Here is a 22400-nt window from a genome sequence, read left to right on the forward strand (position 1 = left end):
CCAAAGTGGACACTTACTGCGATACAACCATAACCGAGCATGCTTGCGAACGTTTGGTCTACATTCTTTTTCAAATAAAAGTATCCACACCACCACCCCCCGCCTTTATATTCCTCCACCAAACCAAAATGAAAGCCCAGAACACATAGCCAAATAAAGTCATGCGAAAAATCCCTTGCTTTTCACCATGACTCAGTGGTGACCTTGGACCTGCATCCTAGATTGAGTGGGACGTTTCGCCATTGAGAATGCAGTATCTGACCTCCCCCCCACCCCCACACCCCGCCCCCCGCACCCACGCCCCACCAGTGCAACACGCCAGGATCCTTGAATTAAGAAAAAAAACAAAGCATCTAGTCTTGTACGTGGACTTCAAAAATCATATTTTCATTGTCCTACATCTCCAGTCCCAGTTTAAAGGATTACACCATACCCAACAACCATGGTGATATCATGAGGACGTATTTCTGGAGCTTCTCATATGAGCCCCCACCCCTTGCAACTTCTCCACCCAATCATACAGCCTTTCCCCCCCCACCCTCATATCTACAATATTTTAATAAAATTAAAAGAAAATAGGAGAAAAAAAAAAACAATCTTTTGTTAATGATTTTTCTCCCGGGTTCTCACAGCAGCATCCAAGAGAGTAATCTTTCATTTCTGGTGTCTCCAGGGCTATCACAGAAACATAGAAATTTACAGCACAGAAGGCGGTCATTCCAGCCCATCGTGTCCGCGCCGGCCGACAAACAGCCGCATGGCCTTCGGTCAGCAGCCCTGAAGGTTACATATAAACCAATGAACAATGGCGGAAAGGTAAAGAGCATCCAGCCCAACCAGTCCGCCCCACACAACTACGACACCCCTTGCACCGCAACATTCGGTACTCCATCCCAACCGGAGCCATGTGGTCACCTGGGAGGCACAAAAAAACCCCATAAAAACCCAGACCAATTAGAGAGAAAAAATCAGGGAAAATTTCTCTCTGACCTATCCAGGCGATCAAAACTAGTCCAGGAGATCACTCTGGCCATATTAGATTCCCTGCAGTACTTACCATCGTATCTGCGCCAGCCAACAAGAGGTTATCCAGTCTAATCCCACTTACCAGCTCTAGGTCCGTAACCCTGCAGGTGACAGCACTTTAAGTGCCCATCCAAGTACCTTTTAAATGTGGTGAGGATTTCTGCCTCTACCACCCTTCCAGGCAGTGAGTTCCAGACGCCCACAACCCTCTGCGTGAAGAAGCTGCCCCTTAAATCGCCCCATAACCTTCCACCAACCACCTTAAACCAATGCCCCCTCGTAATTGACCCTTCCACCAAGGGAAATAGGCCCCTGCTATCCACTACATTAGGCCCCTCAAAATTTTATACACCTCAATGAGATCTTCTCTCAGCCTCCTCCACACCAAGGAGAATAAACCCAGCCTATCCAATCTGTCCTCATAGATAAGATTCTCCATTCCAGGCAGCACCCTCAGAAATCTCCTCTGCCCCTCTCCAGTGCAATCACGTCCTTCCTATAATGCGCCGACCAGAACTGCATGTAGTACTCCAGCTGTGGCCTAACCAGAGTATTATACAACTTAAGCATAACCTTCCTGCTCTTGTATTCTATGTCTCGGCCAATAAAGGCAAGCATTCTGTATGCTTTCTTGACCACCTTATCCATCTGGCCTGCTACTTTCAGGGATCTGTGGACAAGCATTCCAAGGTCCCTTTGTTCATCTCCACTTCTAAGTGGTCTACCGTTTAATGTGTATACCCTTTCCTTATTAGCCCTCCCCAAGTGCATTACCTCACACTTCTTCGAATTAAATTCCATTTGCCATTGCTCTGCCCACCTGACCAGTAGATTGATATCCTCCTGCAGTCCATGACTTTCCTCTTCATTATCAACCACACAGCCAATTTTAGAGTCATCTGCAAACTTCTTAATTATGCCCCCTATATTCAAATCTGGATCATGGATGTATACCACAAAAAGCAAGGGACCCAGTACTGAGCCCTGCGGAACCCCACTGGAAACACCCTTCCAGTCACAAAAGCATCCATCAACCATTATCCTTTGTTTACTACCTCAAAGCCAATTTTGGATCCAACTTGCCACTTTACCCTGTATCCCATGGGCTTTTACATTCGTGACCAGTCTGCCATGTGGGACCTTATCAAAAGTTTTGCTAAAGTCCATATACACATCGTACACACTACCCTCAATGACCGTCCTGGTTACCTCCTCGCAAAATTCAATCAGGTTAGTCAAACACGATCTTCCCTTAACAAATCTGTGCTGACTGTCCCCATTAATCCTTGCCTTTCTAAATGTAGATTTATCCTGTCCTTCAGGACTTTTTCCAATAATTTTCCCACCACTGAGGTTAGGTTGACAGGCATGTAATTACTCGGCCTATCCCTTTCTCCTTTCTTAAACAAGGGTACCACATTAGCAGTCCTCCAGCATCTTGTCTGAATCCAAAAAGACTGGAAAATTATGGTCAAGGCCTCTGCTATTTCCTCTTTTGCTTCGCTCAACAGTCTGGGATGCATTTCATCCGGGCCTGGGGACTTAGCCACTTTCAAAGCCGCTAAACCCTTTAATACCTCCTGTCTCACTATGTTTACTTCATCCAGAATTTCACACTCCTCCTCGATAGCAGTATCTGCATTTCCTGTGTGAAAACAACGCAAAGTATTCATTAAGAACCATACCAACATCTTCCGCCTCCAAAGATTACCCTCATGGTCTCTAATCGGCCCTATCCTTTCTTTAGTTATCCTCTTTCTCTTAATATATTTATAGAACATCTTTGGGTTTTCCTTGATTTTACTTGCCAAGAATTTTTCATGCTCTCTTAGCATTCCTAATATCCTTTTTAATTTTACCTTTGAACTGTCTATATTCCTCCAGAGATTCTACAGTATTTAGGCGTCGGTATGTGACATTAGCTTCCCTTTTTTTCCTTGATCCTTCACTGCAAGTCCCTAAACATTCAGGGGACGCTAGAATTGTTATTCCCAGCCTTTTTCTTTAAGGGCACATGTTTGGCCGGAGCCCTCCAGATCTCCTCCTTGAATGCCTCCCACTGTTCTGACACTGATTTACCTACAAATAGCTGTTTCCAGTCCACAATGGCCAAATCACTCCTCAACTTAGCAAAGTTAGCTTTTCCCCAATTTGGGACTTTTATTCCTGGTCTATCCTTGTCCTTATCCATAACTACCTTGAATCTGACTGAATTATGGTCATTGGCACCCAAGTGCTCTCCCACTGATACTCCTTCCACTTGCCCAGCCTCATTCCTCAAAACTAAATCCAGAACCGTCCCCTCCCATTTTGGGCTTGTTACATACTGACTAAAAAAAGTTCTCTTGAATGCATTTTAAGAATTCCGCACCCTCTATACCCTTCACACTATATTTGTCCCAATCAATAGTAGGAAGAGTTAAAATCCCCTTCTATTAGTGTCCTATGGTTTTTGGACTTCACAGAAATTTGCCTACATATTTGCTTTTCTATCTCCCTCCCACTGTTTGGGGGTCTATAATACACACCCAGCAGTGTGATCACCCCTTTTTTATTTTTCAGTTGGACCCATATGGCCTCATTTGATGATCCCTCTAACATATCATCCCTTCTCTTTAAATCAATACTGCGGCCCCCCTCTCTGTCCTGTCTAAAAATCACATAACCAGGAATATTGAGCTGCCAAACCTGCCCCTCTTTCAGCCATGTCTCTGTAATGGCTATAATGTCATCCTCCCAAGTGTCTACCTGTACTCTCAGCTCATCCGCTTTATTTGCTATACTCCTTGCATTAAAGTATATACTATTTAAGCACAGAAAAACCTCCTTTATTACTACTTACTAACTCTTGCTTTCTCTGTATTACAGATTCACTTTCTACATTCTTGCTTTCCATTTTCAGCTTTACTTCGCTCCCTATTGAATTTGTTCTCAGGTTCCCATCCCCCTGCCAAGCTAGTTTAAACTCTCCCCAATAGCACTAGCAAAACTCCCCACGTTCCCAGCACTGTTGAGGTGCAACCCATCCAGTTCATACAGGTCCCATCTCCCCCAGAAGCAGTCCCAATACCTCAAGAATTTAAAAGCCCTCCTTCCTACACCAGCTCTCCAGCCACATGTTCATCCTCTCTATCCTTCTATTCTTGTACTCATTAGCATGTGGCACCAGTAGTAACCTGGAGATTACTATCTTTGAGGTCTTAAGTTTTAATTTTTCTCCTAGCTCCCTAAATTCTGCCTGTAGGTCCTCATCCCACTTTTAACCTATGTCATTGGTCCCGATATGGACCACGACCTCTAGCTGTTCACCCCCTCTCCCCAAAATGCCCTGCGTCTGCTCTGTGACATCCTTAACCCTGGCACCAGGGAGGTACCATACCATCGTGGAGTCACGTCTAATAACGCAGAAACGCTTCTCTATTCCCCCAACTATTGAATCCCCTACCACTACAGCTCTTTTATTCCTTGTCCCTCACCCCGTGCGCAGCTGCGCCACCAGCGGTGCCTTGGACTTGGCTCTGGCTGCACTCCCCAGAAGCACCATCGCCCTCATCGGTGCTCAAAAGAGAATATCAATTGGAAAGCGAGATGGCCTCGGTTGCTGGGGGGGTGGGGGGGGGGGGGGGGAGGCAACTCCTGCACTACCTGCCTAGCGTTCTTCTTCCGTCTGATGTTCACCCATTTCCCCTCTACCTGCATGCTTTTAAGCTGCGGGGTGACCACCTCCTGAAACGTGCTATCCACATAGCTCTCAGAAACGCGGAGCTCGAGTAGTTGAAGCTGGAGGCACCTCCTACACACATGGCTGTCGAAGCACCTTGGATCATTTTACTACATTAAAGGTGCTATATAAATAAGTGTTATTAATTTTTGTCTAGGCTGCGCAAAGCGTCCAGTACTTCCCAAATGCTGCAGGACATGCACTCCACAGGACTGAGCTGCCTTGCCATCACTCTATTTAGACTTCTGTTATAAAAGAGAGAGATATACTTGTTAATCAAGCAGCCACTTATCTGCCCGGACGAGGGCTGCGAGCTCCTCGCCGACCTCCAGACCTCCTGTTCCTCGGACTCCTGAACTCCCATGAACCTATTCACCAACCTGGTCTCTCCACAGCACCATAGTGCTGCCTTTGACCCGAATTGAGAAACGTGCCACAGCTCCCTGGTATTCGGTGATTGAGAAGCACTTTCTGCCGACAATACACACAACACCTCGAAACTCAAAATAAATGAGGCAACTTTGGCTGGAATTAAACTATATGGTAAAGTGTGCCCGAATAGCCCAATAACAACTTGTATTTATATAGTACCTTTAACGTAGTAAAACGTCCCAAGGTGCTTCACAGGAGCATTATCAGACAAAATTGGACACCAAGCCACATAAGGAGATATTAGGACAAATAACCAAAAGATTTTAAGGAGCGTCTTAAGAGAGGTGGAGGGGTTTAAGGAGGGAATTCCAGAACTTAGGGCCCAGCTGCCAATATTGGAGCAATGAAAATCGGGGATGCACAAAGGGCCAGAATTGGAGGAGCATAGTGATCACGGAGGATTGTAGGGCTGGAGAAGGTTAGAGCGATAGGGAGGGGTGAAGCCATGGAGGGATTTGAAAACAGGGATGAGAATTTTTTTTTTTTTATAAAATCGAGGTTTTGCTGGACAGTTAGTCCTGCTCTTTCTCCAAAGCCCTGAAAATATCTCCTTTTGGAGGAGACGTTAAACCGAGGCTCCGTTTGCGCTCTCAAGTGGACGTAAAAGATCCCATGGCACTATTTCAAAGAAGAGCTGGGGAGTTATCCCTGGTGTCCTGGCCAATATTTATTCATCAACCAACATCAACAAACAGATTATCTGGTCATTATCACATTAGAAACATAGAAAATAGGTGGAGTAGGCCATTCGGCCCTTCGAGCCTGCACCACCATTCGATATGATCATGGCTGATCATTCACCTCAGTACCCCTTTCCTGATTTCTCTCTATACCCTTGATCCCTTTAGCCGTCAGGCCATATCCAACTCCCTCTTGAATGTATCTAACGAACTGACATCAGCAACTCTCTGCGATAGAGAATTCCACAGGTTAACAACTCAGTGAAGAAGTTTCTCCTCATCTGGGTCCTAAATGGCTTACCCCTTATCCTTAGACGGTGGCCCCTGGTTCTGGGCTTCCCCAACATCGGGAACATTCTTCCTACATCTAATCTGTCCAGTCCCATCAGAATTTTATATGTTTCTATGAGATCCCCTCTCATTCTTCTAAACTCCAGTGAATGCAGGCCCAGTCGATCCAGTCTCTTCTCATATGTCAGTCCTGCCATCCTGGGAATCAGTCTGGTGAACCTTCGCTGCACTCTCTCAATAGCAAGAACGTCCTTCCTCAGATTAAGAGACTAAAACTGAACACAATCTCCAGGTGAAGCCTCACCAAGGCCCTGTACAACTGCAGTAAGACCTCCCTGCTCCTATACTCAAATCCTCTAGCTATGAAGGCCAACATGCCATTTGCCTTCTTCACCACCTGCTGGACCTGCATGCCAACTTTCAATGACTGATGTACCATGACACCCAGGTCTCGTTGCACCTACATAACATAAGAACATAAGAATTAGGAACAGGAGTAGGCCATCTAGCCCCTCGAGCCTGCTCCACCATTCAACAAGATCATGGCTGACCTGGCCGTGGACTCAGCTCCACTTACCCGCCCGCTCCCTGTAACCCTTAATTCCCTTATTGGTTAAAAATCTATCTGTGACTTGAATACATTCAATGAGCTAGCCTCAACTGTTTCCTTGGGCAGAAAATTCCACAGATTCACAACCCTCTGGGAGAAGAAATTCCTTCTCAACTCGGTTTTAAATTGGTTCCCCTGTATTTTGAGGCTGTGCCTCCTAGTTCTAGTCTCCCCGACCAGTGGAAACAACCTCTCTGCCTCTATCTTGTCTATCCCTTTCATTATTTTAAATGTTTCTATAAGATCACCCCTCATCCTTCTGAACTCCAATGAGTAAAGACCCAGTCTACTCAATCTAACATCATAAGGTAACCCCCTCATCTCCGGAATCAGCCTAGTGAATCGTTTCTGTACCCCCTCCAAAGCTAGTATATCCTTCCTTAAGTAAGGTGACCAAAACTGCACGCAGTACTCCAGGTGCAGCCTCACCAATACCCCATACAGTTGCAGCAGGAACTCCCTGCTTTTGTACTCCATCCCTCTCGCAATGAAGGCCAACATTCCATTCGCCTTCCTGATTACTTGCTGCACCTGCAAACTAACTTTTTGGGATTCATGCACAAGGACCCCCAGGTCCCTCTGCACTGCAGTATGTTGTAATTTCTCCCCATCCAAATAATATTCCCTTTTACTGTTTTTTTTCCCCCCCAAGGTGGATGACCTCACACTTTCCGACATTGTATTCCATCTGCCAAACCTTAGCCCATTCGCTTAACCTATCTAAATCTCTTTGCAGCCTCTCTGTGTCCACTACACAACCCGCTTTCCCACTAATCTTTGTGTCATCTGCAAATTTTGTTACACTACACTCTGTCCCCTCTTCCAGGTCATCTATGTATATTGTAAACAGTTGTGGTCCCAGCATCGATCCTTGTGGCACACCACTAACCACCAATTTCCAACCCGAAAAGGACCCATTTATCCCGACTCTCTGCTTTCTGTTAGCATGGATAGAGAATTGGCTGGCTAATACATTTCCTCTGACTCCGCGTACCTTTATCTTCTGCACTAACCTTTTGTGTGGCAACTTATCGAATGCCTTTTGGAAATCTAAATACACCACATCCATCGGTACACCTCTATCCACCATGCTCGTTATATCCTCAAAGAATTCCAGTAAATTAGTTAAACATGATTTCACCTTCATGAATCCATGCTGCGTCTGCTTGATTGCACTATTCCTATCTAGATGTCCCGCTATTTCTTCCTTAATGATAGCTTCAAGCATTTTCCCCACTACAGATGTTAAACAGATAGTTACCTGCCTTTTGTCTGCCCCCATTTTTTTTTTTAAACAGAGGCATTACATTAGCTGCTTTCCAATCCGCTGGTACTTCCCCAGAGTCCAGAGAATTTTGGTAGATTATAATGAATGCATCTGCTATAACTTCCGCCATCTCTTTTAATACCCTGGGATGCATTTCATCAGGACCAGGGGACTTGTCGACCTTGAGTCCCATTAGCCTGTCCAGCACTATCCCCCTAATGATAGTGATTGTCTCGAGGTCCTCCCTTCCCACATTCCTGTGACCAGCAATTTTTGGCATGGTTTTTGTGTCTTCCACCGTGAAGACCGAAACAAAATAATTGTTTAAGATCTCAGCCATTTCCACATTTCCCATTATTAAATCCCCCTTCTCATCTTCTAAGGGACCAACATTTACTTTAGTCACTCTTTTCCATTTTATATAAAAATCGGTAAAAGCTTTTACTGTCTGTTTTTATGTTTTGCACAAGTTTACTTTCGTAATCTATCTTTCCTTTTTTTATTGCTTTCTTAGTCATTCTTTGCTATCGTTTAAAATTTTCCTAATCTTCTAGTTTCCCACTAACTTTGGTCATCTGATACGCATTGGTTTTTAATTTGATACTCTCCTTTATTTCCTTGGTTATCCACGGCTGGTTATCCCTTCTCTTACCGCCCTTCTTTTTCACTGGAATATATTTTTGTTGAGCACTATGAAAGAGCTCCTTTACAGTCCTCCACTGCTCCTCAATTGTGCCACCGTTTAGTCTGTGTTCCCAGTCTACTTTAGCCAACTCTGCCCTCATCCCACTGTAGTCCCCTTTGTTTAAGCATAGTACACTCGTTTGAGACACTACTCCCTCACCCTCAATCTGTATTACAAATTCAACCATACTGTGATCACTCATTCCGAAAGGATCTTTTATTATTCCTGTCTCATTACACAGGACCAGATCTAAGATAGTTTGCTCCCTTGTAGGTTCTGTAACATACTGTTCTAAGAAACAATCCCGTATGCATTCTATGAATTCCTCCTCAAGGCTACCCCGTGCGATTTGATTTGACCAATCGATATGTAGGTTAAAATCCCCCATGATTACTGCCGTTCCTTTTTCACAAGCCTCCATTATTCCCTTGATTATTGCCCACCCCACCGTGAAGTTATTATTTGGGGGCCTATAAACTATGCCCACCAGTGACTTTTTCCCCTTACTATCTCTAATCTCCACCCACAATGATTCAACATTTTGTTCATTAGAGCCAATATCGTCTCTCACAACTGCCCTGATATCATCCTTTATTAACAGAGCTACCCCACCTCCTTTCCCTTCTTGTCGATCTTTCCGAATCGTCAGATACCCCTGTATGTTTAATTCCCAGTCTTAGCCACCCTGCAACCACGTTTCTGTAATGGCCACCAAATCATACCCATTTGTAATGATTTGTGCTGTCAACTCATTTACTTTATTTCAAATGCTGCGTGCGTTTAGGTAGTGTGTTTTAATACTAGTTTTTAAACCATGATTTTTAGTTTTGACGCCTCCTGCAGCCCCTTTATATTCTGTGGCCCTTTGTTTTTTGCCTTGGGTTTCTCTGCCCTCCACTTTTACTCATCTCCTTTCTGTCCTTTGCTTTTGTCTCCTTTTTGTTTCCCCCTGTCTCCCTGCATTGGTTCTCATCCCCCTGCCATATTAATTTAACTCCTCCCCAACAGCACTAGCAAACACTTCCCCTAGGACATTGGTTCCGGTTCTGCCTAGGTGCAGACCGTTCGGTTTGTACTGGTCCCACCTCCCCCAGAACCGGTTCCAATGCCCCAGGAATTTGAATCCCTCCCTGCTGCACCACTGCTCAAGCCACGTATTCATCTGAGCTATCCTGCGATTCCTACTCTAACTAGCACGTGGCACTGGTAGCAATCCCGATTACTACTTTTGAGGTCCTACATTTTAATTTAGCTCCTAGCTCCTTAAATTCGTCTCGTAGGACCTCATTCCTTTTTTTACCTATATCGTTGGTACCAATGTGCACCACGACAACTGGCTGTTCACCCTCCCTTTTCAGAATGTCCTGCACCCGCTCCCCTTTTCCTAATCTGTCGCCATTCAGATAATATTCTGCTTTCCTGCTTTTGCTACCAAAGTGGATAACCTCATATTTGTCCACATTATACTGCATCTGCCATGCATTTGCCCACTCACCTAACCTGTCCAAGTCACCCTGCAGCCTCTTGGCATCCTCCTCACAGCTCACACTGCCACCCAGCTTAGTGTCATCTGCAAACTTGGAGACATTACACTCAATTCCTTCATCCAAATCATTAATGTATATTGTAAATAGCTGGGGTCCCAGCACTGAGCCCTGCGGCACCCCACTAGTCACTGCCTGCCATTTTGAAAAGGACTCATTTATCCCGACTCTCTGCTTCCTGTTTGCCAACCAGTTCTCTATCCACGTCAGTATATTACCCCCAATACCATGTGCTTTAATTTTGCACACCAATCTCGTGTGGGACCATGTCAAAAGCTGTTTGTGGGAGCTTGCTTTGCACAATTCGGCTGCCGCGTTTCCCACATTCCAACAGTGACTACACTCCAAAAGTACTTCATTGGCTGTAAAGCGTTTTGAGATATCTGATGATAGTGAGCTGAGCTGGCTGATTGGGGAGTTTTAGGCAGGTCACTCGGATACCTGCTCACTGCAGCCGATATCAACACTTGTAGAGATGTTTGTAGATGTAACGCTATTATTGTGTCGGCTTTGATTTAATAACTGCACACAGAGGCACTCACTCTCGGTGCCGAGTGCACAGGCTGCAACTTCTCAGGTAACAGCTTGCAATTCTAAGAACTGGGAAGGCATCTGAAGACAACCCTGAACAGAGGTAAGTGCACAAGTGTGCAGTTATTGAATATAGCAGTCATCTCAACACTGAATCTTTTAAAGGAGGCATGAGGGAGGAGTAGATAGAATCATGGGCAGGGTATTTGCTTTTGTCTAGTAATCCTCTATGGAATACGGTACTGTAGTCATTATGTTACTGGACTACTAATCCAGAGAACGGGAGCGCAAATCCAACAATGGTAGTTTGAGAATTTGAATTCAGTTTAAAATAAGTCTGGAAATAGAAAGCTGGCATCAGTAAAAGTGACCGTGAAACGGTCGGATTGTCGTTTAAAGAAAAAAAAACTGGTTTGCTAATGTCCTTTAGGGAAGGAAACTAGATGTCCTTACCCGGTCTGGCCTATATGTGACTCCAGACCCACACCAACATGGTTAACTCTTAACTTCCCTCTGAAGTGACCGAACAAGCCACTCAGTTGTATGAAACTGCTATATGGTTCCCACTTAACAGCACTATGGGAGCACTTTCACCACAGGGACTGCAGCAGTTCAAGGCAGTGGCCCATCACCACTGTCTCAAGGGCAGCTAGGGATGGGCAATAAATGCCAGCCTTGCCAGCGATGCCCACATCCCGAGAATGAATCCACCCCCCCCCCTCCAAAGTGCTGGTGTGTGGACTTTGAATGGGGAGAAGGAGATGCGGCCGTGTCATCACCCCATGGTGCAACAGCCTCTGCGAGAATGCACACGTACATCAGGGGCAGCATGAGCAAAGTGCAGGAGGGGAGCTGCCAGCACTCTAGCAGGTCAGAGGAATGGGGTGGGGGGGGGGGGGGGGTGTGGGGGGGGGGAGAAAGGAGGGAGGCGGAGAAGCGGAAGAAAAAAAACGCGTCAGTTGCTGTGAAAAACAGTAGAAGCTAAACTTAAACACTGATAGGGTCAGAAAGACTGAGGTAAGTCAGTCTAAACATAGTCATTGGAAGGCTAAAATTATAGTTGCCGTGGAAATGGACCACTGACGCTGTTCGGCTGAGAGACAGCACTTCAGATAGCTCCAGAGCTCCAGCACCATTTTGAAAGCACTCTGCAAGACACATCAGATGGCAATGCCCCACGGTTGCCTCTCAAAGTTACGCTGAGAAGTGATGCCAGTTCTTCTGTTCTGAACATCATCTATGAAGGGTTGCATGTTAATCCCTTGGAGGCACATCTTGGCGACATTTGATAAGCATCAATTAAAAAAATATGGAAGTTTAGAGAGGCACGGATGGCCCAGGGTGAGATATCGATGTAGAATTGGTCCCAAATTGTTTGGGGCCATGGTGTGACCAAATATGATGTTTGTTTTGGTCATGTATTTGGAAAAAAAAAGGAAGGTAATTTCCCCGCACCAAAACAGATGAACAAAATACAAATATGAGTCAGCCGTAACACTTTCCCCTCGGAGTCAGGGGGTTATGGGTTCAAGCCCCACTCCAGAGACTTGAGCACATAAATCTAGGCGGACACTCCAGTGCAGTACTGAGGGAGTGCTGCACTGTCGGAGGTGCCGTTAAATCAAGGCTCCATCTGCTCTCAGTTGGGTGTAAAAGATCTCATAGCACTATTTAGAGAGCAGGGGAGTTCTCCCAGTGTCCTGGCCAATATTTATCCCCCAAACAACACCTGAAACAAATTACCAGGTCATTTACTTCAATGCTGTTTGTAGGAGCTTGCTGTGTGAAAATTAACTGCTGCGGTTCCCACATTACAACAGTGACCACACTACAGAAAGTACTTCAATGGCTGTAAAGTGCTTTGTGACATCCCGGGGTCATGAAAGGCACTATATAAATGCAAGTTCTTTGTGTTTTCTTTCTTTGCTATATAAACAAAAAGGTACATATTGTACCCCGAACCACATTTACAATCTTGAAAAATCGTTGTTTGAAAAGGGCGGACTAAAAAAGGGGAGTTGTTCGCAGGCACTGAACAAGTGCCAGGCAAACAGTCACTGGAGAGGAAAGTGATCGCCAAGCAATGCAGGTCAGACTGCTCGAGAAAATAAATGGACGCTCAGACTCTCAAACTGCAAGTGATACTGTATTTGAAATATACCAAGGGATAAAGTACACTGTGTTTACAAGGAGTTGATAACACAAAAGAATGCAAAGCCAATAATGTTGCAATATGCCACAGTAATTCCGCATTGCGTGTCAATAGTATCACCCCTCAGTATCTGCAGCCCCACCCAACCAGCCACATCGCTTTTAACCCACGTACCAATTGGAATTATTATTCCTCTGCCGTGCCCTTTCTATATTTAAGTAGTAATTTCTATTTGGGTCTTTTGCTTTAAGTGGCAGTCATGGTGTTTGCTCTGAAAAGGGGCGTGTTTCGGGTTTTTTTTGGCAGCCCAAGTTCCTGGTTTAGCCGCGTTAAATTATCTGAGGGAGGGAGGAGAAAGAAGAGTTGGGAGACTGTGCTGCAATAAAAGTGTCCTCTCTACTGTGCTCAGCAGGAACTTTAGTCCATTTTTACTGAAGTGACCCATGCTCAGGTTCGGTTCAATCCCAGACCATTATTCATCTTTCAGGTGACTATTCAACTGCGGGGGAGGCATCAGAGAGGAGCCCAATCTACGCCAATCCTCACCCAATGCTGCACACTTTCCAATCATCGGATAGCAAGCGGGAGAGGGAATAGCTGGCTCCTCCCCCTCAACTCGCAGACACAGAGACCAAAATGTAGTGTCCCGATACCGTCCTGTGTGACGGGGGGGGGGTTGTGTGTGGTTGTTTTTGGCTCAGTATCACATCAGTTACTCGCTGTAACTTTTCACAATTTAATGACATTTCAATTAAAAGCGCGGATAAAATCTTTCACACTCACCAAGTCCACTGTCACGCTGCCAGTAAGGTCACTGTACCCTGCTCTGTGTAGAAGCAGGATTAATGAGTTTACAAGACAACTTGCCCATTTAAAATGGAGCTGGTTTTTTCCACCTTCTATATAAAAGCCAACCATAAGAGATCAACACAGCAAAGGATTTGCCTAAATGGATGGGGTCAAGCCTTTACCCTTGAGATCCAATCATGTTACTATGCCAGAACAGAATTATATTTTAGCCCACAAGTCCAATAAAAGGGAATCTCCAGCAGAAACACACAATACACCCCAGGAGATTAATGGTTACTCACAACCTATGATCTTGTGCATTCTTGTACACTGATTACAAAACAGCCTACCCATCTGCTATTCAAAACATGCAAGACCAAAGCTCCTTAGAAAAGGCTAGCTAGAAGAGGTCCATTTTTTAATCAGCCTTTGAAATGATCAAGTACACAAAACATCATTGTGGAATAATGAGAACTGGGGACGGTTGAGACAACTTAATGACAGAGAATGCCACGACTGTCTGGGGAGGAAGGAGGTACCCAGCACTCACGGGTTCTCAGACGCACGCTGGGGCAGAGAAAACCCGTGCTGTACAGCGCTCCTTCAAAACGGAGGGCAGCAAACAGGAAGGCAAAGCCACAACAGAGCGTGCAGATCTGCTCCGAGCTGACTCGAGAGCAAGACTGCGAAACAGTCTGGAGTAGGTCACCTGACGTGGTTAGAGTAGGATGTAACACTCGGGAGTAAAGAAAGTTTAAAAACAAAAACTACTCACATTTTATGACTGACATTTCGCTTTCTCTGCTGATCTTTGCAGTTGATCTTTTGGTAATATTTCTGTTTCAACAACATGGATGAAGACATCGTCGTGAACCAGCCGGAGGAGTTTAATTGTACCTGACAGTATGAGGAAGCTAAATTAACAGACACAAATTGACATTAACTAAAAACATCATGACACTCTTGAGGCACCCAAAAGAAAAAAGGACGATCTTTTACTGGTGCCAATTCAGGTTCCTCGCACTACAAGGTTCAGTAACTCCTCCCAGCCAGCACCTTGCGTGTTAATGATTGTATCTCCACTGGGGTTAATTTAGGTCTTTTACACTGACACGGTTCAATGACTCCTCCCAGCCAAACACACAGAAACAAGCCTTTAACACAAGGAAGCTTTTTCTGCCACAGATCCGACACCAAAACTGCAATTCCATGCACTAAAATCTTAAATATTTTTCTTTTAAAAAAACCACAACTGCTATCTAGCCCCATCCTGTCAATTTGTAGTAATTCCCCACCAGTTTTTTTTAAAGAAATGGATAATCCCCTTTAAGTGGTGGGGGAAGTGTAGGTCTCAAAAGACTTTACGGAAAAGTTTCGCCATGGGTTAAATTGGCAAGCGCTAGCTTGCTGCTGGCTGTCGGGGTTTTTATTCATTGGTGGGCTGCTCCAAATCACCCAGAAACATTGCTATAGCAACAAGACCTGAAGCACAAAGGTGGCCAAGTGCATGACCAGATTCACATGGGCATCAGATGAAGAGACACTGTGTGTTCGGCCTTAAACAAACCCGTTTTTCTGGTCACTGAGCGGAGTGGCTTGTGCCCAAAAAACTACCAGTGCTGTACACGCAATGTGACACAGTTTGACTCAGCCCCTCCCTGCAATTCCCTCATTACCGTGGTTAAAGTGCAAGAAAGCTCAACCGTCTTTTTTTGTGACCAACCTCGTTCTTTTAAAGGGGAAGCGTCACCACAAATGGCGACTTTTCTGGCACAGCCTGCTTTAAGGACTAAGACACTTAAGTTTTCAGCTGCAGGCAATTTGTGCTGCAGTTGCTACTTTACCAAAGGCATTTTTAGATCTTCAAATTGTAAAATAAAATGTTTCAATCAATTCAGGGCATCAGATCACTGTATCCTATGTAAACGTGGTACAATGCCCTGAAAGTCCTTTTATAACAGCTTCAGTGTTCCTGTACAAGTTTCCTACTTAACACACACACACACACAGTTCTTGTCAGATCAAAATGGATGCCTGATCGCCTCAAATCAGCACCACACAATACTCTGGTCATGTAAAACACCCGACATTCTCAAAAGTGATTGGCACACATTCATATAATAAAGTACCGGCCTTGAGCTCTGTTGCTCTCCCCCAAAAATTCAAGCCATCTTCGCCACACCCAACCTAATACTGTTCTAATCCAAGACACAGTGCGAGGCAACACTATTAAGACTGCAGGGGTAATAGTTCGAGTTTATTGATAAACAATCACTAGAATGTATTACTAGTGCTGCATAATCTAGGCTGACATTCCAGTTCAGTACTGAGGGGGTACTGCACTGTCGGATGAGATGTTAAACAGAGACCCTCTTGAGCCTGCCCTCATAGGTGCACGTAAAAGATCCCATGGTGCTATTTTGAAGAGGAGCAGGGGAATTATCTCTGGTGTTCTGGCCAATATTTATCCCTCAACAGGTTCACCAACAGGTTATCAGGTCATTATAACATTGCCGTTTGTGGGAGCATGCTGTGCGCAAGTTGGCTGCACGTTTCCTACAACAGTGAATACACTTCAAAAAGTACGTCACTGGATGTAAAGGGATACCCTGAGGTTGTGAAAGGCTCTATATAAATGCAAGACTTTCTTTTTATTTTGCAAAGTCACCATTTGAAATTGTTCACTAAACAGGGATGAATTCAGATGGCTGTTCCGAATGCAGTTTCTTGAATAACAGCGCTTCTAAAATTACAAAATAAATTGGGTAACAAGCAGCAACTGAATGGAGAGAACAAATTAGGTTCTTGGATTATATTCACACTGCATTAAACTTAGTGGGGGAGAGTTTGGTCTTGGTCGGTAAGGGAACATGGGCAATAATGAATCGCCAATCTGTTTTACACCCTTTGGAAGTCAATGGAAAAGAAAATGGTGGGGGGTGTACAGCTGCTACTGATTTACTGTTGCCCATTCTGCGGTACCACTGAAGATAAACTTCATCCCCAGTGTTCCTGGGTTGGGAAGGAGGGAAAATAGCAGCTAGGTTCGCTCTTCCGATTCCCTTCATAGCCAAAGAAAGAAAGACAGACTTGGATTCATCTAGCACCTTTCACGACCACTGGACGTCTCAAAGCGCCTTTCAGCCAATTAAGTACTTTTTTTTGGAGTGTAGTCACTGTTGTAATGTCGGAAAGGAGTAAGTTGAAAGAGATCTCAGGGTTTTAATAGACTCTATGCTCAACGTTTGCAATGGTTAGAAAGCAATCAACAAAAGAATTGTAAACTAGAAAAGGCAAAACAGTAAAGTAGAAATCAGAGGAAGTTATGATCAAACTGTACAATGCGCTGGTCAGAATTCACCTCGAGTACTGTGTCCAGTTCTTGTAAGCGAGGTACAAGGGAACAGTCAGGCGCCTGGTGGCAGGGCAGAGAAGGGTCACAAGCCGGTCCCTAGAGCTCAGAGTTATGAGGAAAGATGAGAGAAACTTGGGTTCTTTGGCCTTGAATGGAAATGACAAATCATAGAAAATTGTATATGAAAAAAAAATGTACATCGGGAACACTAAGCCAAACTTAACTGGGTTCAAAAAAGGAGAGAGGAATAAACCTGGCAATTACAGGCCTCTCCACTTAATGTTGGTGGTGGGGAAACTGTTAGACACATTAATCTGGGAAAAAGTTAATTGGCATTTAGAAAAATATAGATTAATAAATGAAAACCAGCACGGTTGTGTTAAAGGCAAATTGTATTTGACTAACTAGATTGAGTTCTTTGATGAAGTAACAGAGAGGGTTGGATGAGGGTGGTGTGGTTGATGTTCTGCATTTGGACTGTCAAAGGACATTTGACAAAGTATCACATAATAGACCTATTAGCAAAATTAAAGACCATGGGATTAAAAAAAGCTGTGGCAGTGTGAAATTGGATAAGGGACTGAAAGCAGAGAGCAGTGGTGAAGGGTTGTTTTTCCAGACTGGAGGGAGATATACAGTGGTGTTCCTAGGGGTCGGTATGAGGAATACTGCTCCTTTTGATATAGATTGATAACCTGGTCAAAGTTTACAGGTGACACAAAACTCGGAAATGTAGTAAACCGTGAGGAGGATAGTAACATATTTCAGGAGGGCATAGGCAGACTGGTGAAATGGCAGACACATGGCAGATTAAATTTAATGCAGAGAAGTGTGAAGTGATTCATTTTGGTAGAAAGAATGAGGAGCAGCAATGTGAACTAAATGGTAGCGTTTTGAGGATGGGGGGGGTAAGAGGAACAGAGAGACCTGGGGGTGTGCATACACAAATCGTTGAAGGTAGGACGACAAGTTGAGAAGGTTGCTTAAAAGGTAAATGATTTTACAAAAAGAGGCATAGGGTACAAGAGCAAGGAAATCAAGCTAAACCGTTATAAAACACTGGTTAGGCCCCAGCTGGTGTAGCGTGTACAATTCTGGGCACCACACGTAGGAAGATGGTCAAGGCTTTGAGAGAGGGTGCAGAGGAGATTTATTAGAATGGCACCAGGGAAACAAACATAGAAAATAGGTGCAGGAGTAGGCCATTCGGCCCCTCGAGCCTGCACCACCATTCAATAAGATCATGGCTGATCATTCCTTCAGTATCCCTTTCCTGCTTTCTCTCCATATCCCTTGATCCCTTTAGCCATAAGGGCCATATCTAACTCCCTCTTGAATATATCCAATGAACTGGCATCAACAACTCTCTGCGGCAGGGAATTCCACAGGTTAACAACTCTCTGAGTGAAGAAGTTTCTCCTTATCTCAGTCCTAAATGGCTTACCCCTTATCCTAAGGCTGTGTCCCCTGGTTCTGGACTTCCCCAACATTGAAAACATTCTTCCCGCATCTAACCTGTCCAGTCCCGTCAGAATATTATATGTTTCTATGAGATTCCCGCTCATCCTTCTAAACTCCAGTGTATAAAGGCCCAGTTGATCCAGTCTCTCCTCATATGTCAGTCCAGCCATCCCAGGAATCAGTCTGGTGAGCCTTCGCTGCACTCCCTCAATAGCAAGAACATCCTTCCTCAGATTAGGAGACCAAAACTGAACACAATATTCCAAGTGGGGCCTCAACAAAGCCCTGTACAACTGCAGTAAGACTTCCCTGCTTCTATACGCAAATCCCCTTGCTATGAAGGCCAACATACTATTTGCCTTCTTCACCACTGCTGTACCTGCATGCCAACTTTCAATGACTGATGTACTATGATACCCAGGTCTCGCTGCACCTCCCCTTTTCCTAATCTGCCACCATTCAGATAATATTCTGCCTTCGTGTTTTTACCCCCAAAGTGGATAACCTCACATTTATCCACATTATACTGCATCTGCCATGTATTTGCCCACTCGCCTAACCTGTCCAAGTCACCCTGCAGCCCCTTAGCGTCCTCCTCACAGCTCACACCGCCACCCAGTTTAGTGTCACCTGCAAACTTGGAGATATTACACTCAATTCCATCATCCAAATCATTAATATATATTGTAAACAGCTGGGGTCCCAACACTGAGCCCTGCGGCACTCCACTCGTCACTGCCTGCCATTCTGAAAAGGACCTGTTTATCCCGACTCTCTGCCAACCAGTTCTCTATTCACGTCAGTACATTACCCCCAATACCATGAGGGACTTCAGTTATGAGGAGAGACTGGAAAAGCTGGGGTTGTTTTCCTAAGAGTAAAGAAGGCTAAGAACAGATTTGATAGAGGTTTTGACAAACCAAATAAGGAGAAACTGTTTCCAGTGGCAGAAGGGTCGGTAACAAGAGGATTTAAAGGTTTTTGGCAAAAGAACCAGAGGCGACATGAGGAAAACATTTTTTTTTTTTTTAAACTGAGCGAGTTATGAAGATCTGGAATGCGCTGCCGAAAAGGGTTGTGGAAGAAAATTCAATAATAACAAGAAAATCAGATAAATATTTGAAAAGGAAAACAAAAAGCTAGGCTAGGAGCAAACACTAGGGGAGTAAGACTAATTGGATAGTTATTTTGAAGAACCAGCTGAGGCACAAAGGGCCGAACAGCCTCTTTCTGTGCTGTATCATTCTATGATTCTATGAAGAGGATAAGGAGACACAGGTTTAAACTAGTAAAAAGCAAGTTTGGATTGATATCTGCAAATTCTTCACACAAGAGTAATCAACACATGGAATGGATTCTTCAATCCTCTGATGGTTGAGGAGGACAGAAAAATATGGAATCACAAACAGTTGGATGTTTTGGGAGGGAGTGGGATGGTGTCTAGTCTTTCTGGATGGATTAGCTAAAATGGGCTGAATGGCCTTCCTTTGCATCTATCGAGTCATTGCTCTTTAATGATTCCTACTGGAAAGTGCTGTGTGCGGAAGTAGGAGGCGTGGCTCGGATGTCCTCCCCTACAGTTGAATAGTCAGTTGACACTCAACGCACACAAAGAATGGCCATTTGGGAGGCCAGTGGTGCCCATGCCACAGTTCCACAGCACCTGGCCGTGTCTTCAGGAGGGACGAGATAAGAAAAAAGGAGGGTAGGTGGACACAAACATATGAACAGGAGGAGGTCATTCAGCCCACAAGCCTGTTCCACCATTCAATTAGATCATGACTCACCTGTATCTTAATTCCACCATTCTGTCGTGGTTCCAGAATACGCAATACCCTTGCCTGACAAAAAATCAATTTCAGTTTTGAAATTTTCAACTGACCCCCAGCCTCAACAGCTTTTTGGGTAAAGTTCCAGATTTCCAGTACCCTGTGTGTGAAGACATGACCAGCCTCCCATCTTCCATCCTGGTCGAGACCCTAAGCTCCGGAATTCCCTCTCTGAACCTCTCCTTTTGGTCAACTGCCCCAATATCCCCTTATGTGGCTCGGTGTCAAATTTTGTTTGATAACGCTCCGGTGAAGCACTTTGGGATGTTTCACTACATTAAAGGCGCTATATAAATGCAAGTTGTTGTTTTGCTTTCCATCATCACCCCTGAATAGCCTAGCTCTAATTTTAAGTTATGCCCCCTTGTTTGGGGCTCCCCGCACCAGAGCAAATAGTTTCCCTCTACCTACCCGATCAACTCCTTTAATCATCTCAATTAGATCACCCCTTAATCTTCTATACTCAAGGGAATACAAGCCTAATCTATGAAACCGGTCATAATTTAACCTTTTTAGTCCTGGTACCATTCTGGTGAATCTGTGCCACACCTCCCCAAGGCCAATATATCCTGCCCGAGGTGCAGTGCCCAAAACTGAACTCAGTACTCCAGATGGGGTCTAACCAGACCTCTGTACAGAGAAAACGTTACAAGGACACTCTCAAGGTTTCCCTAATAAAGTGCAACATCCCCACTGACACCTGGGTGTCCCTGGCCAAAGAGCGCCCTAAATGGAGGAAGTGCATCAGGGAGGGCGGTGAGCACCTAAAGTCTCATCACCGAGACCATGCAGAAATCAAGCGCAGGCAGCGGAAAGAGCATGCAGCAAATCTGTCCCATCCACCCCTCCCTCAACGATTATCTGTCCCACCTGTGACAGTCTGTGGCTCTCGTATTGGACTGTTCAGCCACTCATTTTAAGAGTGGAAGCAGGTCTTCCTCGATTCCGAGGGACTGCCTATGAATGAATGGATGAATAAATGAATGAATGAACAGCAGTAACATAACTTCCACCCCTCTGAGATAAAGGCCAACATTCCATTCGCCTTTCTAATTATTTTTTAGTACCTGTGCACTAGCTTTAGGTGATTTCTGTGCAAAAGAATAAAAAGGAACTTGGATTACAAGAAGGTTTCACATAAAATGTACCGCATCTGTCTAAAAATATTGTGACACACCCCCCCACCCCCCACCCCCCACACACACACTCCTCTCAGCTCGGATCATATTTCCAATGCATTTCCTATTTTTTTGTTCCTACCACTATAACTTGAAGCAGCTCACTTAACATTTTCTCTGCACCTCAAATCAATAACTTACCATTAATGTAGCTCTCCTCAGAGACAGACATCACCCAGCACCTTGAAAAAGGATGTTGTGGGGGGGGGGGGGGGGGGAAAGAAAAGAGAGGTTTTAAAACAAAAACAAAAGAAGTAGGTTTTCAATGGCCTAGACAAAGTAACTTCAGTAGGGAACTTGAGAGAGCAGGGGATTGTGGCTAACATATCAAGCTCCTGATGGTGAAGCAGGGGACAAGCAGTAATTCAGATCCAGGTCAGAGAGCAGGCCGTGACATCGAAGCCTCATCTGCAGTCTAGGATTCGAAGGGGCACAGGAGGCCTGTATGGCTCGTAGAATGATGGAGGGGGCCAGAGAGGAATCAGGTGGCAGATTTCTGGGCTAGCTACAGCTTGTAAAGGGTGCAAGTGAAGGGGGCTTGTGAGGAGAACATTTGAGATGAAGGCATGGCTAAGGATATCCCAATAGCAGTTGGGGTGAGGTAGGAGCAGAAAGTGGAAGGAAGCAATCTGGTGTGAGGTTTAAAGCTCAGTTCAGGCAGGGCGGCTTTAGGTGACACAACATGGGGCCGCCAAAGAGGTTTGTGGGAGTCACAGCCAATAGGTGTTAGTGAGCAAGATGGCGTCAGTCTATTCAACGTTGAGCTATAGATCAGCTCATCAAGTCTAGATATAGGAAAATTGGACAGCACAGGAACAAGCCTGGTAGCAGTGGGGCAAGCGGTACGAT

The 22400-nt window shown here is 44.8% G+C and overlaps 1 protein-coding gene across 6 annotated transcripts in view; it reads right to left on the reverse strand.

Annotated features, from left to right (window-relative positions):
* LOC139228715 (zinc finger and BTB domain-containing protein 7A-like) overlaps positions 1-22400 on the reverse strand; it is a 177443-nt gene that overhangs the window by 88716 nt on the left and 66327 nt on the right. For 3 of the 6 annotated variants that reach the window (XM_070859990.1, XM_070859987.1, XM_070859988.1), the window contains exon 2: positions 14504-14625. The exons of 2 other annotated variants lie outside the window; for them this stretch is intronic. In XM_070859990.1, coding sequence (XP_070716091.1) covers positions 14504-14592 — 89 coding nt within the window. In that variant the 5' untranslated portion in view covers positions 14593-14625. Of the gene's footprint in view, positions 1-14503; positions 14626-21692; positions 21734-22400 lie in introns of all 6 variants that reach the window. One more of the 6 variants, XM_070859986.1, reaches the window with a different exon arrangement.

This window comes from Pristiophorus japonicus, chromosome 18 (assembly GCF_044704955.1).
Source record: "Pristiophorus japonicus isolate sPriJap1 chromosome 18, sPriJap1.hap1, whole genome shotgun sequence".
Classification (NCBI taxonomy): Eukaryota; Metazoa; Chordata; class Chondrichthyes; family Pristiophoridae; genus Pristiophorus; species Pristiophorus japonicus.